This window comes from Thalassophryne amazonica, chromosome 19 (assembly GCF_902500255.1).
Source record: "Thalassophryne amazonica chromosome 19, fThaAma1.1, whole genome shotgun sequence".
Classification (NCBI taxonomy): Eukaryota; Metazoa; Chordata; class Actinopteri; order Batrachoidiformes; family Batrachoididae; genus Thalassophryne; species Thalassophryne amazonica.
In genome coordinates this window covers 37,543,261-37,559,979 of record NC_047121.1, presented here as the reverse complement: position 1 = coordinate 37,559,979, position 16,719 = coordinate 37,543,261, and the positions used below count along the sequence as shown (strand labels likewise).

General features: G+C 41.1%; 1 protein-coding gene across 1 annotated transcript in view; it reads left to right on the top strand.

The window, feature by feature from the left end:
* The first annotated feature begins 1,160 nt into the window (after nucleotides 1-1,160).
* mta1 (metastasis associated 1) overlaps nucleotides 1,161-16,719 on the top strand; it is a 98,820-nt gene continuing 83,261 nt past the window's right edge. The window contains 1 exon segment of the mRNA XM_034195177.1: nucleotides 1,161-1,293. Coding sequence (XP_034051068.1) covers nucleotides 1,266-1,293 — 28 coding nt within the window. The 5' untranslated portion in view covers nucleotides 1,161-1,265.

Sequence of the window (16,719 nt, the reverse complement as noted above, 5' to 3'; positions counted from 1 at the left end):
TTGCGCTGTGTTCACATGTCAGCATGTGGGAAATTACAAGCTCCAACTCAGACAAAATTATTTAAGATAAGATAAGATCAACTTTATTTATCCCGATTGGAAATTTTTGCCAGAGTACCGAAACAGTACTATCCCAGCCTATCCCAGCAGTCCCACAGGGGAGGTGATGGTCTAGTGGCTAAGGTGTTGGGCTTGAGTCCAGAAGATCATGGGTTCAAATCCCCACCTGACTGGAAAATCACTAAGGGCCCTTGGGCAAGGGCTTTAATCCCCTATTGCTCCCGGTGTGTAGTGAGCGCCTTGTATGGCAGCACCCTGACATCGGGGTGAATGTGAGGCATAATTGTAAAGCGCTTTGAGCGTCTGATTCAGATGGAAAAGCGCTATATAAATGCAGTCCATTTACAGTTGAAATTCATCTGTAAAATCTATTTTTAATAAGATATTACTGGTGTATGTAGTATGTTCACATTTTATGTACAATTAGTTAGCAGCACCACACATCAACAAAAATGTCTAACAATTTCATTTAGCCCAAAAGATAACGTTAACCTAGCTTTACTATGACAGGCTAAAACAGATGTCGCCGGGATAATCTCATGAACACACTTTTTCCAGAAGCAGGGATTTTCTATGTCAGGTCTTTCCGAGTTTCCGACGGTTCTGAACGCAGCATAATCCTAACTCTAAACCATGAATGATAAGGTTGCTAGGCAGCCGACCCACACTGAAAGTGCACAGCACCTTTGCAAAAATGGCCAGATTCAGAAGCTTTACAAAAAAAGAAAAGAAATCTGGGTTTGTCCCAGTTTACAAACTGTGTAGAACTAGTACACAATTTTGGAGCACTTTAAAAATCCCCAACATAGATTTAAGGAGTTTCCCCAAACATCTTCAACACAACATTTTGGCCTCTTACTTTATGACATCACAAAGGCTGACGCCTATCCTGGCAATCCCTTGTATCTCCTGTGTAAACAACACCAAATCTGACGCAGGTAGGAGTAAAATGTGGCAAAACTCAAAACACTAGAAGCTCAAACGATGCAGTGACTCGTTCCTTTCAATAAAGGGTCCAAATTGAGGGTTGTGAAATAAAGTGTCGCTGTCCCTTTAAGAGCGCTCAGCCAGTCGGTTTCGTATTGATCAATCCACCATTTTCCAACACAGAGCGGCGAAAGTGCTAACAGCTCCGCACAGAGAGAGAGAGGGAGAGAGAGAGACAGCCCTCCACCTGGAGAGGAAGCCAGGCACCGGGGGCAGGCATGGCCGCCAACATGTACCGGGTTGGAGGTAAGGGGCCGCGGACAAACCTTTATTTTTATGGCGGATTCGCCGCCTCGGTTAGCTTTGCTTCTGGCACGCGCCAGTGTTTTTACGGAGCGGGCGCTGCTTCCCTTCTTTTATTTCCCAAAAAGCTGCACAGGCGGTGATGATGATGATGAAGAAGAAGAAGAGGAGGAGGAGGAGGAGGTTGGTGATGATGAAGAAGAAGAGGAAGAGGAGTAGCAGCGATCCCTCGTTTCTTTTGTGTTTGTTTGAACTCACCGTTTAGTCCCAGCAACTCCTCAGATGTGATGATGCGCTCAAGATCGCATTGTAAAAGTTTTGCCGATATAACTGTTGTTCTTATTGACTGATCAGGTAACAGCCGCTGATTAGACTCAGGCTTTTTTTTTGAGGATCAAGGCTTAAAACAAAAAAAAGTTAAATATTACTTCGTAGTTAAAACGGTGTTGATGGCGGGGAATAAAACCCACTGTGGGCTCAGGAGGGTATGTTTTGGTTCTCGTGGGGCTTCTTTTGTTTTCAGCCAACTCTATTTAATGCCTAATTAAGGTGGTCTTTTCTTCTCCCACTCATGTCCTGCTGATGTTGCTCTGAATCATATCCTGTAAACTGGAAGAGCACTCAGAGTGTATACGTATGCTGATGAGGCTAGGGGCTGGCTCAGATTTTGGTAGTTCCCACTTTGGCCACAAGGACGGTGGCGGTCATTGTGAGGTATGAACAGAAGAGCTGCCAACCGTCTCACATTTGGCGGTACGAAGTGGCTAAGGATACATACATCTGTATATTCTGCGGGACTGCTAAACGTACAGACTGAGGAGAATAAGTGAAGTGTCCAATGCATCTGCGCATGCGTGGGTCAAACAGGGGCAAAAATTCCAACTACCAGGTCGCTCCCTTTGAATTTCGTATACAGTAGCATTAGCGGACTGTGAAAGTTGAGGCTTACAGGGATTGTTTCAAAGCCTTTAAGCCATAAGCGACGCATACAACCTGTGCGCATGGGTGCGGACATATTTGCGCATTCTGCTTGGTCGGTAAAACATGACGTCACCGGGGAATACTCTCCGTATCTTTAGAACGGTCTCTGTAGATACGGGTCCGTAGCCACAGCCTTGGCGGTATTTACTCCCACATCCCGCATGAGTGTGTGTGGGACGCCCATTACGCCCATTAGTCCCGTTGTTGTGTGGGTCCCCTAGTTACGCTTTACGCCATTGGCATTCATGGCTATGCGTGGGTGTCCCACATTGGTACATTCAAATGTTGGCAGGTATGGAACAGCAAGAGCGTAATAGCGCGATCTTGATGTCATACCAGGATTATGATGACCTGCTGTCACAATCCAGGCCTAGATATGACTAGAAAGTTTGTATTCATCATCTAGACAAATGAATGTACCAGCTGTCAACCTGCACAGCCAATTGGGCATTATTGCTATTTTGTTGCAGACCAGTTTTGTTACTGGAGACACACTGTGAACTGTTGTTTATATACCTTGAAATGGCAACGCTCTGGATTAACACCCCCAGTCTGTGGTTAACGCTATACCTTATTTCGTAGATCACATCATCAGTGACGTCACTGTAGACAGCCGTGTATATCTAAAGGACTCAAATTGGTATTTTTGCCATTACAGCCCCTTTGAAATTTAATGTTATCTTCAGTGATTTTCCTAAGTGCTTTTTTTTTTTTTTTTAACAGAGCAAGGAATTTTCAGCACAGCATTTCTAAACATTCTTGTTTTAATTAGGATGCCTACATTATTTGATTTTGCACACAGAAACAAGATTATTTCACAAAAACCAAAAACTACCGTGGTCCTAATTATTATCATCCAGATGCTAATAGTTAGTTGTGTGTCCTTTTTGCTGGATAACAGCCTACAGTCCTATGTTGTAGTTTTCAGCAAGTTTCAGACATGCTGTTGAGGAATCTAAGCCCTTCGGTGAATCTCTCAAGCTCCTCCAGATTTGATGGTCTTCTGGAGTGGACCTCGGTCTCTCGTTCACCCCACAGATTTTCAACAGGATTCAAGTCAGGGTGTTGTGCAGGCCAGTCAGTAAGGTTCACTTTGGTCTTCTTCAACAGGAACGACATATGTTTTGGGTTGTTGTGTTGGAAGGCAAACCGACGACCCAGATGCAGTTTTGCAGCTGATTGCTGGAGGTTTTCTTTCAAAATCTTCACATATCCTTCTTTCTTCATGATTCCTTCCACCTTGAGTAGATTCCCAGTTCCAGATGCACTGAAACATCCCCACAGCAAAATACGCCCACCGCCGTGTTTCAGTGTGGAGACGGTGTTCTTTGGCTTATACGCCTCTCCCTTCTTTCTCCCAACATAAAGGAATTTCTCTCTGACCAAAGAGCTCTAGTTTCATCTCATCTGACCAAACGGCACGGTTCCAGTATGCATAATCTTTCTCTAGGTTGTCCTTAGCATACTTCAGTCTGACTTTAAGGTGTCTCTTCTGCAGAAGTGGTGTTTCTCTTGGTCTGCAAGCTCACAGTCCATTCCTGTCCAGGCCTCTAGTGATTGTCTTCTTTGGGACTACAATTCCCAACAGTCATTCACTAGTGCCTTGGCAGTTGTTTTGGGGTCTTTAGATGCATCTCTGACTACTTTTCTTTCCAGTCTTTGAAATGTTTCGCTCTCTACCTCTGCCAGGCTTGTTCAGTACTGTGTGGCTCTTTGAATTTCTTTTCTTGATGATACTTCTCACTCCAATTTTTGTTATTTGGAAATGGTGTGATAGCTTTGAATATCCTTCTCCTGCTCTGTGACCATCAACAATTCTTTTTCTCAAGTCTAAACTAGTATCTTTTGATGCTTTCTCAAGTGCCAGCTCAATCCCTTCCTAAGTTTTTATACTGTGTGATGCACACTGGAAAATAACCCTCAGTTTTAACTTGATTTTGCAAGCTTTGAGCATTACAAAATTAAAGTACATCATTGCACAACAGTAGTTTGTACTATGGTTCAACAAAAACAGCCATTCTTAAGAGGGCTAATAATTTTAGTCCTGGTCATTTTTGTCAAATAGTTTTGTTTCTGTGTGCAAGGTATAGTAACATAAATACCCAAAATAAAAGCAGGATGTTTAGAAGTGCTGTGTTGAAAACCCCTTGAGCTGTTAAAAAAGCACTTGGGGAAAATTTTGAAGAAAATGTTACATTTCATAGGGGGCCAAATAGTGCAAAAATATGGAGGAGTTCCGGTTTACATTTTTTCAATGTGGTTCCTGATTTTCAGTGTTAATAATTCAGCTTTTTCAGGAATGGGGCTATCCTAAGATCACCAAAGTTTAGCAGACTGTCAGCAAGGCAAATTGTGCAGTTTTTTTTGAATATTCAAGGAAACAACAGACGTCAGAGTAAAGGACACAGTGCTAAACCAGGTCTCTGATTAAAATTATTTCATGCACCTGCACAGTTGTGTAGCGATACATTGCATTATGAGTAATGACAAAAGATGAAATGAGGTAAAATCATTATATTCTCCCACAAATATAAATTTGGCGGCCGTGTTGAGATGGTAATATAGGAATTGGTCTGTCTGTCTGTTCATGAGTCCCATCAGTGCAACTCCTTCTAAACCAGTTTACGGATTTCAACAAAACTTCACATAGTTGTGTCACATGAAGATGTGCATGACAGAAAATTATACCAGTCCAATAAGGAGAGTTAATTGTGTTTTTGTTGTTTAATTTAAGCCTCAAAAGATAGTTAAATCAGTGCAACTCCTAAAGTGGTTTATATACACAACAAAAATGTAAAACACAGGTATTTCATTATCATGCATGCTTTGCATGAGTTAAAGTAAAAAGTCAGACTTTTTCTGTACACAAAAAGAGTTTATTTCCTCAAACCATCTTCACAAATTTGTTAAAAAACTGGGTTAGTGAACGCTTTACATTTTCCCAAAATGTCCATCCAGTTGGTAGGTATGGCATGCCAAGATGCCTTGACCTGGTCAGAATAAAAGCCTTGTCTAAAATGCACAGTTGAGCTTGAGAAAATATTTTTTTATGTGAAACAGCCAGATGTGGCGGTCCAGGGTGGGCAGGATTCTGCACGGTCTGTAGTTTGACAGGTTGGAGATGCCACTGGATGCAACTTATGGTCGTGAAATGAACACTTCACAGGGAGCCGCTCTGATGGACTTCCCTGCATTCACAACACAATTGTGTGATAAAACTACACACTTAAGAGTGGGCTTTTATTGTGACCAGTCCAAGGCACACATGAAATCATCACGTTGTTGAATAACATCTGGACATGCAATATTGCTGGCTTACCATGGCAAATGTTCAGTGCTTATTAAGATAGATTTTAACAAATTTGTTAACAAGAAAAATAAGAATTTTGTGTGTATAGAAAAAAAAATGTTAAATTTTACTTTAATACAAAACTACTGCATCATACAGTGCCCTCCAAATGTACTGGAACACTTAGGCTAATATTTCACATATTTTAATTTGTTTAATGCCATTTCAAATACAAAGAAATAGAAAATATAAAAAAAATTCTAAAATTATCTTCTTTAGACTCAAACTGAAAGCAAATCTCTACAACTTGAAATAAATTAATTAAAAATGTTAAAGCTAAGATTATGAGTTACATAAGTTATGGAACACTTTGGTGTAATACCTCTAAAAAAATCACAAGTTTTCTTCAGACAAGTCAGGGGATGGATACATGAACATAACCCCAGCCTGACTGGAAAATCAATAAGGGCTCTTGGGCAAGGTTCTTAATCCCCAAGTTGCTTCCTGTGTGTAGTGAGCATCTTGTATAGCAGCACCCTGACATTGGTGTGTGAGTGTGTTTGTGTGAACGGGAATGTGAGGCACCATTGTAAAGCGCTTTGAGGATACATGAACATTTCCAAGACACTGAATATGTCTCAGACTTTATTTATGAGTTATGAAGAAATGCACACAGTATGGCACTCTATGGGAAATCTGTATGGATTAGACAGTTCTCAAAAAACTGGGTGACTGTGCAAGAAGGAGAAGGGTGAGGGAAGCCACCAAGACACCCAGACAACCCGGAAGAAGTTGCAGGCTTCTGTGGGTGTGATTGGAGAAATTGTGCACAGTACATGTTTTCCATTTTGTATCCCCAGTTATACAGCTTTATGATGAAGTGGTACAGAGGAGGGTTTTCTTTCACCAAAACATCAAATATAGGTTTTCATCTCGGATGTACCTTCTGGCAAATTGTAGCTTAACTTTCAGGTTTTCTTTTTAAGAAAATCCCTTTTAATACCGACCTTTTTAAGAAATTATTTTATTTTTTGTATTTTTTTTTTTTTGGTATTTGAAATGGCATAAACAAGTTAAAATGTGTGAAATACCAAGTGTTCTAATACTTTTGGAGGTTGTATTTTTGCTGAGTATAATTTTTAATAAAGCAACACATGATGGTAGCACATGAAGATGTGCATGAGTGAAAATGATTCGGGTCCTGTTTGGCTCTTCAGTACAGGAGTTTACCAGTTTGTTCTTTCAGGTAGTTAATAACAAATTATTTACAACCAGTATACGATACATTCAAGCAACTGATATGGCACATAGTGGGGGGTTATCATTTTGTGAGTTCACAGATTGCTTGTGTTCTTTATCTCCTGTGTACAGTTCATATGGTTGGGGTTTCACGTTAAACATCCTGTCCCCTTCTAATTCTTTTTCTTCAACATTTACATGTTCCTGTGGTGTTGATGTGCGGAGTTCAGTGTCTTGCAGTGAAGCAATTCAACACAAGGCTTTTTTTTTTTTTTTTTTTTTTTTTAAGTCTTGCACAACTGTACATTTGTGTTACCTTTGGCTGATGCAAGTACAATTAGTGTGTTGGTATATGGCACTGATATGTATGTATGTATTGTGTGTGTGTGTGGGGGGGGGGGGGGGGGGGGGGGGATTATGCGTGTTCCTCAAGCTTGAGTCCTCTGCCAGAGGCTTGAGAGTTTGAGGGTTCAGCACAGCATCTCAGCTGTTCCTAGGACTGCACTCTTCTGGACAGAGACCTCTGATGTTGTGCCTGGAATCTGCTGAAGCCACTCTTCCAATTTGGGGGTTACAGCTCCTTGTGCTCCTATTACCACTGGAACCACTTTGGACTTTTCCTTCCACATGTGCTCCAGTTGCTCCTTCAGCCTTTGGTACTTCTCTGTTTTCTTGTGGTCCTTCTTTCTGATGTTGATGTCAGCTGGGATTGCCACATCGATCATCAGTTTTCCTTCCCTTGTCAACCACCGCTATGTCTCCCATATGTGTATGTGCAATCCCAGTTCCAATGAAGTTAGGACGTTGTGTAAAATGGAAATAAAAACAGAATACAATGATTTGCAAATCCTCTTCAATCTCTTCAAAGACAATATAGTTAATGTTCGAACTGATAAACTTTATCGTTTATGTGTAAATATTTGCTCATTTTGAAATGAATGCCTGCAACACGTTTCAGAAAAGCTGGGACAGTGGTATGTTTACCACTGTGTTACATCACCTTTCCTTCTAACAACACTCAATAAGCGTTTCAGAACTGAGAACACTAATTGTGAGTGTCATGATTGGGTATGAAAGGAGCATCGCCAAAAGGCTCAACCGTTCACAAGCAAAGATGGGGCGAGGATCACCACTTTGTGAACAACTGCGTGAAAAAGTAGTCCAACAGTTTAAGAACAATGTTTCTCAACATTCAGTTGCAAGGAATTTAGGGATTCCATCATCTACAGTCCATAATATAATCAGAAGAAGAATCTGGAGAACTTTCTACACGTAAGCGGGCAAGGCCGAAAACCAGTATTGAATGCCTGTGACCTTCGATCCCTCAGGCGGCACTGCATTAAAAACCAACATCATTGTGTAAAGGATCTTACCGCGTGGGCTCAGGAACACTTCAGAAAACCATTGTCAGTTAACACAGTTCATCGCTACATCTACAAGTGCAAGTTAAAACTCTACCATGCAAAGCGAAAGCCATACATCAACAACATCCAGAAGCGGCGCTGCCTTCTCTGGGCCCGAGCTCATTTGAAATGGACACACATAAAGTAGAAAAGTGTGCTGTGGGCTGATGAGTCCACATTTCAAATTGTTTTTGGAACTCATGGACATCATGCCCTCTGGTCAAAAGAGGAAAGACCATCCGGATTGTTACCAGCGCAAAGTTCAAAAGCCAGCATCTGTGATGGTATGGGGGTGTGTTAGTGCCCATGGCATGGACAACTTACACATCTGTGATGGCACCATCAATGCTGAAAGGTACATCCAGGTTTTGGAGCAACACATGCTGCCATCCAAGCAACGTCTTTTTCGGGGAAGTCCCTGCTTATTTCTGCAAGACAATGCCAAGCCACGTTCTGCACGTGTTACAACAGCGTGGCTTCATAGTAAAAGAGTGCAGGTACTAGACTGGCCTGCCTGCAGTCCAGACCTGTCACCCATTGAAAATGTGTGGCGCATTATGAAGCACAAAATACGACAACGGAGACCCCGGACTGTTTAACAACTGAAGTCGCGCATCAAGCAAAAATGGGAAAGAATTCCACCTACAAAGCTTCAACAATTAGTGTCCTCAGTTCCCAAACGCTTATTGAGTGTTGTTAGAAGGAAAGATGATGTAACACAGTGGTAAACATACCACTGTCCCAGCTTTTTTGAAACGTGTTGCAGGCATCTATTTCAAAATGAGCAAATATTTACACAAAACAATAAAGTTTATCAGTTTGAACATTAAAAATCTTGTCTTTGTGGTGTATTCAATTGAATATAGGTTGAAGAGGATTTGCAAATCATTGTATTCTGTTTTATTTACATTTTACACAATGTTCCAACTTAATTGGAATTGTGTGTGTGTGTGTGTATAAACATTTGTGCTCAAAAGTTTACATCATCTGGCAGAATTTTTTTTTTTTTTTTGGCCATTTTTCAGAGAATATGAATGATAACACAAAAACTTTTTTTTTTTTCTTCACTCATGGTTAGTGGGTGGTTGAAGCCATTTATTATCAATCAACTGTGTTTACTCATTTTAAATCATAATGACAACAGAAACTACCCGAATGACCCTGATCAAAAGTTTACATACCTTCATTCTAAATACTGTGTATTGCCCCCTTTAATACTTGGAGTCTTTTCTGGTAGTTGTGGACGAGGCTCTCTGATGGTAAAGCTGCTGCTGAATATGTCTTGGACTTACATCAGTTACGAGTAACAGGAAGACAGAGGTTGGGAATGAAAGGAACAGTAGTAGCCTGTAAACCAGTATTGATCAGTATGTCTGGTATTTATATTGGGTCATTCCATGTCAAGTCAATGAATATTTGAGGGGCCTCACGCACTTTGTCTTGGGTTTTCTTTAAATTTTAATCAAATATTCCCAGACTATTCAGAATAACAAATCTGAAGTTTGAGGCCTGTAGGCCAAGTAGTTTCTGAGATATGGCTAATTTAGTGTGAATGGGGTCTACCGTTTTTTTTTTTTTTATTTATTTTTTTTTTTTTTTAAAGGCAAAAATTATGGCCGTCATTTCTGTTGCCATGTTCAAGGTAGAATATCTCAGCAAATAATGGACTTAGAGGCCTGAAATATTCTGTGGCAGTTGTCATGGACACCTAGACTTGGACTATAGTCAAACAACAGACATTGACACTAAACTGTGAAGTTTATGTATGCTCAAACTATGGAAAATATTACATTGACTATCCATGTTTCATGTTTGAGACATGATTGTTTGCATCCATGTTTGACACACTGAAGCATACCATTACACTCAAAGAAGCCTTTCCATCTCTTGGCTCCTTAATGCCAGCTATACTGGCTATGAAATATGTAAATTTGGCATATCTGTGGTGCTATATTTTCCATCCAGCCTGGGTGTCCATGACAACAGCCACAGAAAATTTCAGGCCTCTAAGTCCGTTATTTACTGAGATATTCTACCTTGAACATGTCTCCAGAAATGCCGGCCATAATTTTTGCCTAAAAAAACGGCTGACCCCATGCACACTAAACTGGCCATATCTCAGAAACTACTTGGCCTACAGGCCTCAAACGTCAGATTTGTTGTTCTGGATAGTCTGAGAATATTTGATTAAAATTTGAAGAAAATCTGAGACAAAGTGCATGAGGCCCTCATTGAATTGACATGGAATGACCCTATTGTATATTTATATTTGCAAGCTGTTTTCTTTTTTACTTTCACTTTTGATACTGTGTGCTTCTTACCCTGTGTGCTGCTATACAATGTTGCTGGAATCTCGGTTTCCATGTGGGAGTCTTCCCAGTTAAAGTTCTGTCTAGTCTAATCTAATTGGAGAAATTGTGCATAGTGCATGTTTTGCATTTTGCATCACCACTCTTAGCTTCATAGTGGAGTAGAGCGGAGAAAGATATTCCTTCACCAAAACAGATCAAATCTAGGCTTGCATCTCAGATGTACCTTCAGGCAGTTTGTCGCTAAACTTTCAGGTCTTCTTCTAATCATTTGTTCCCTGATCCAAAGATGATCTTTCCACAATTGTTTTTAAAATCTGTGCAGTACAATTTGAGATATATATTACACATGACACAAAGGAGAGCACAGTCCATCACAAAGGTTATTGGTAGTTCATAGCCAATCCTGTCATGGTTTGATTGAATTTAACCACTTTGTGTACAGATTATGTGCTGGTTAAATAGCACAAATAAGTCGAAGACACCTCAGATTGATTTAGGCTACAACTTTCATGGTTAAATAGCACAAATAAGTCGAAGACACCTCAGATTGATTTAGGCTACAACTTTCAGAATGTGTGCTGTCAAGATAGGGCCCACAGAGTAAACGGATGAGACAAACTGAGGCAATCGCATAACTTCGACTTGCCTTTCTCATCAAATTATTAAATCATCAATTATTTTAGTAATCGATTATTCTGGGGATTAATTGGATAAAAAAAAATAATTTAATTTCATTCATTTACTTAAGCTTAATTTAACAGTAATACCTGACAGAGAAAATAATAAGTCAGTTTAATGAACAACCAATTCAACTCCTCTTAAAATAAACATTTTTATTGGCAGACTTTGGTGGCATAATTTAACTGGTAGCTGTTTCTTTAAAGAAAGAAAATTAGTCCATTTAAGTGGCATTGGAATATTCTGGATTAATTTTAAAGATGACAAAAAAAGATGATCAAATAACTTAAATCAGATTAGAATATATTGCCATATTAGGCCTGAATAGGTCTGAAAGAAGTTTCTGTTGGAAGTATTTTAGACATAGGATGAGGAGGTTAGGTGAATTGGAAACTTTATCATTCTCCAGGTCTTCTTTATAAAAGAGATCTTGATCTCAGTGGGACCAACTTGGTTAAATAAAGAATAAATTAAAGTGGGAGGGGGAAGTGTTGGCTTTTTAAACATCTAAAAGACACAGGACCTGAAAGGATTTACTACTTCTTTAATGGACTGATGCAGAAGGTGGCAGCAATGCAACAGTAAGGATGCCGGCTTAAATACCACAAAATAAGAGAGGGTATGTTTGGTTTATATCACAAGAGCACGTGTTGAGTTCGGGGCACATTTCTGAATTCACAAAAAGCCTCAAGAAACCATTTAAAAAAAAATGCATAAAACTACTTACTGTACTCATACGAGGTCTGTTAGAAAACTTTTTATTTTTTGCAAAAACCTGATGGATTTGAATCACGTGTGCTTGCATCAGCCAACCTTGAACCTTTGTGCGCATGCGTGAACTTTTTCACGCCTGTCGATTACGTCATTTGCTGGCAAGCAGCCTTTGTGTGAGGACATGTGTTGTGCTCTCGTCGGATTTTCATTGCAAGGAAAATAGCGGAATGACTGGAGCAGTGCTACTGTATCAAATTTTTGCAGAAATGACCAGATCATATCCAAAGTGAACGCTGCGGTGATGCGGGAGCGTTGTGTGACTATCCGAGGAATTGTGGAAGAGGTGGGCATCATTTTTCGGAGTCCAGCATGTCCTGTGAGACTTCAACACGGAGTTGCTTTTGCTCCGCCGTCAGCAGCTTTGTGCTGAAGCCTTCGGCATGAATTTCACTGCAACTCTTTTCATGGCCAAATCTTCTGTCACAGTGGAATGTGCCGATGTCCATCTCTTCCGCAATTTCTCGGATAGTCACACGACGGTCCCGCATCACCACAGCGTTCACTTTGGATATGATTTGGTCATTTCTGCATGTTGATGGCTGACCGGAGCATGGCTCGCTCTTCACCGTTGTGCGGGCCGTCTTTAAGCGGTTGTACCGCTCCTTAATCTGTGTGATGCCCAGAGGATCGTCACCGAAAGCCGTCTGAATAATCCGAATGGTTTCCACCTGGCTGTCGCCCAGTTTCTGGCAAAATTTGATGCAGTGGCGCTGCTCCAGTTGTTCCGCCATTTTCCTTGCAATGAAAATCCGCCGAGAGCACAACACATGTCCTCACACAAAGGCTGCTTACCAGCAAGTGACGCAATCGACAGGCGTGAAAAAATTCACGCATGCGCACGAAGGTTCAAGTTTGGCTCATGCAAGCACACGTGATTCAAATCCATCAGGTTTTTGCAACAAATAAAAAGGTCGGATACTTTTCTAACGGACCTCATATTTTTTTGTCAGTCTGGCTAAATCGTCGGACTAATCTCATTTCCTCAGCAGAGCATTCACAAGACAAAAACAAACATGTTTTCATCATGGCAAGCGGTCTGAGCTATCTCTGACCACCAGCTAGCTCCGGCACAATGTGAACTGAATATCGAGTAATTTATAGATTCTTAATGATACCCATCCCACTTGCAGTCACTGATCTAAATAAAATACTTTTGTGAATGTGACATTAACATTACCTGTTGGGTCCACTTGGCAGGCTCGATGCATACAGCGGATGTTTTCAGCTCAGGTGCTGTAGCATGGAAGAAGTGCGGTTATGGAAGGTAATTCCGTTTTGCAGTACACGCATTGTACTGTGTTTTGCTTTCAGTTTAATTGATAATGGTCCCACACTTTCGACAGTTTCTGACGTTTTCTCCATGGCTTATTTTGTGCTCCCTACACAAATTAAGCTCCAGCACTGATGAACACGTCCCATCTGCTCAAAGTGATGCTAATCGGTGAAATCATCTGCTAGAGTCAGTGGCTACAAAGAAAAGCTGCACCCTCTTGGCCCTTTCTGGAATACTTTGGACACCACTGATGTTGAGGAAGAAACCTCAAGCAGACCAGACTCAAAGGGGTGACCCACTGCGTAGGCCATAGGTCTCAAACCGATTCCAGAAAGGGTGCAGGTTTTCTATGCAGCCACTCACTCCACCAGGTGATTTCAATGATTAACATTACTTTGAGCAGATGGAATCAGTTGATCAGTGTCTTCAGTTCCGTCAGTTCTTCAGAGCAGAATCAGTCGGTCGGAAATAACTGCAGCTAAACTGCAGTCACATGGCACTAACGAAGGACACCGAAGCCAAAGAAAAACCCAAGAAATCTGGACCTATTTTGACTTTCGGAGACATCATTTAACAGTCATCCAGCTTCATTCCTGTAGCTGGTGCGTTGTCAGAATTTTCAAACTATTGAAAAATGTGAACGAATCCTGACGAAAACCTTAATTTGTCCGTATTCCGGTTTGCTTTCTGTGTTGACGATTCCTCATCGTTTGCATAAGTTGTCATACAGAAACAATAGTAGCAAGAGCGTTTTATCAACTACTATTTACGCACGTTCACATGCCGTCTCTGGCTGCAACATGCATGTGCGCAAACACGTTGTAGTGAAGACAAACCTGTTAAGACAGCACAGCTGCAGGTGGCTGTGGAGAGCACAGACTCGTTGCAGAAATGATCACAGTGTCAAGGTCGCCGTTCTTTTGTTTTTGTTTTGTTGGTTTTGGTTTTGTTTCAGCCTTCTATGCACTCTGCACTCGTGGGATTTTCGGTGATGGGAGAAGTGCCGGCTCATTCTTCCACTTTTCTTGACGATTTGTGGCTTTGTGACTTTTTTCCTTCACTCAGCTAACGACGTGTGACCGAGCCATAAGGTATTAGTTCACCAACAGTAAATTGACAGGGAAGCAGAGAGAATACTAAGGTGATCACCGGCAGCTAGCCCTGAGCTTCACTAACAGATCCAGAATTTAGATGAAGTGGGGCTGAGACCTTTCATTGCTCATAATCAATCAATCAATCAATTTTTTATATAGCGCCAAATCACAACAAACAGTTGCCCCAAGGCGCTTTATATTGTAAGGCAAGGCCATACAATAATTATGTAAAACCCCAACGGTCAAAACGACCCCCTGTGAACAAGCACTTGGCTACAGTGGGAAGGAAAAACTCCCTTTTAACAGGAAGAAACCTCCAGCAGAACCAGGCTCAGGGAGGGGCAGTCCTTCTGCTGGGACTGGTTGGGGCTGAGGGAGAGAACCAGGAAAAAGACATGCTGTGGAGGGGAGCAGAGATCGATCACTAATGATTAAATGCAGAGTGGTGCATACAGAGAAAAAGAGAAAGAAACAGTGCATCATGGGAACCCCCCAGCAGTCTACGTCTATAGCAGCATAACTAAGGGATGGTTCAGGGTCACCTGATCCAGCCCTAACTATAAGCTTTAGCAAAAAGGAAAGTTTTAAGCCTAATCTTAAAAGTAGAGAGGGTGTCTGTCTCCCTGATCTGAATTGGGAGCTGGTTCCACAGGAGAGGAGCCTGAAAGCTGAAGGCTCTGCCTCCCATTCTACTCTTACAAACCCTAGGAACTACAAGTAAGCCTGCAGTCTGAGAGCGAAGCGCTCTATTGGGGTGATATGGTACTACGAGGTCCCTAAGATAAGATGGGACCTGATTATTCAAAACCTTATAAGTAAGAAGAAGAATTTTAAATTCTATTCTAGAATTAACAGGAAGCCAATGAAGAGAGGCCAATATGGGTGGGTCATAAGATGAGTTAAAGGGATAGGAAGCATAGTTACATACTATGGAAACATGCTCACCACATGAGAGGGAGAATAGATGCATCTTTAGTCTGGACTTGAATGTGTCTATATAATCTGACTGTTTTATCTCCCAAGGGAGATCATTCCATCATACAGCTGCCTGATAAGAGAAAGCTCTGTGGCCTGCAGCCTTTTTATTCACCCTAGGGACACACAGTAGTAGTGTACAATTAGGTCAGCTAAGTAGGGAGGTGCTAGTCTGTGACTAATTTGCTAGGTTAGTGACAGAACCTTAAAATCTGACCGCAAAGAGACAGGAAGCCAGTGAAGGAAGGCCACAGTCGATACAAAACTTTCTACTTCTGTGAACTCTGATCTTTAGTTCTTTCCATAGATTTTCTGTTGGATTCAAGTCAGGTGATTGGCTGGACCATTCTAGCAGCTTCATTATCAGTCTCTGAAACCAACTGAAAGTTTCCTTGGCTGTGTGTTTGGGATCACTGTCTTTCTGAAATGTCCACCCTTGTTTCATCTTCATCATCCTGGTAGATGGCAGCAGATTTTTATCAAGAATGTCTCAGTAAATTTTTTTTTTCATTCTATCCTTCCTTCAATTATATGAAGTTTGAAGGCTGAAAAATAGTTCCAGACCATGCTGTTCCCACCTCCAAACGTCACTGTTCTTGTGGTTTTTTTGAGGTGATGTGCAGTGCTATTTATGGTGTGTATTATGGCACCCAAAGAGTTCAGTTTGGTTTCATCTTACCAGACTGTATTCTCCCACATTTTCCACAGGCTTATGTTGTGCAGCAAACTTTAAATTAGCTTCAGTATGCTTATTCTGTAGCAATGGAGTCTTGCGTGGTGAGTGTGCATACAGCTCATGGTAGCTGAGTGCATTACTTATTGTTTCTTTTGAAACAATTGTGTCTGCTAATTCCAGGTCTTTCCAGGTCTTGGACATAGGCATGGGTCAGTATGAGATTTGGACGGTATGATAACCATGGGCAAAAATCCAGTGATTTCACAGTATTATGTATAGCTTTATAATGTGCTTTAACAACATTATGGCTATTAGCATATGAAGTGTGCGTGATTCAGGCGCACTACTTGACACGATGTCTATCGCTACGAGCACAATACCACTGATACATTTAGAGAAAATACCAAAATGATCGTCTCTCTTTTAGATGCAGCATCTGCCCCGTGGGAAACGTGACTTACTTGCTTAGGGAGAAACGTGGCTGGAATAATGTCCAGAACTGCGGATGGTCAATACTTGGCCCAGCTTCACTAACAAAAATCTTGGAATAGATGTATTTGTCCTTTTTGACATGTTTGTCGGAGAAATTTGTTCGACCACAAGCATGACTCAGGTCCACTGCTTGTAATTCTCAGTGGTCTCAAAGATGGGATAAAGTTTACTCCTTCCATGTAATCCTTTGCGGGTATCTTGAATTGTTCCAAGTCCGACATAGGCCATAGTTACGGTTCTTTG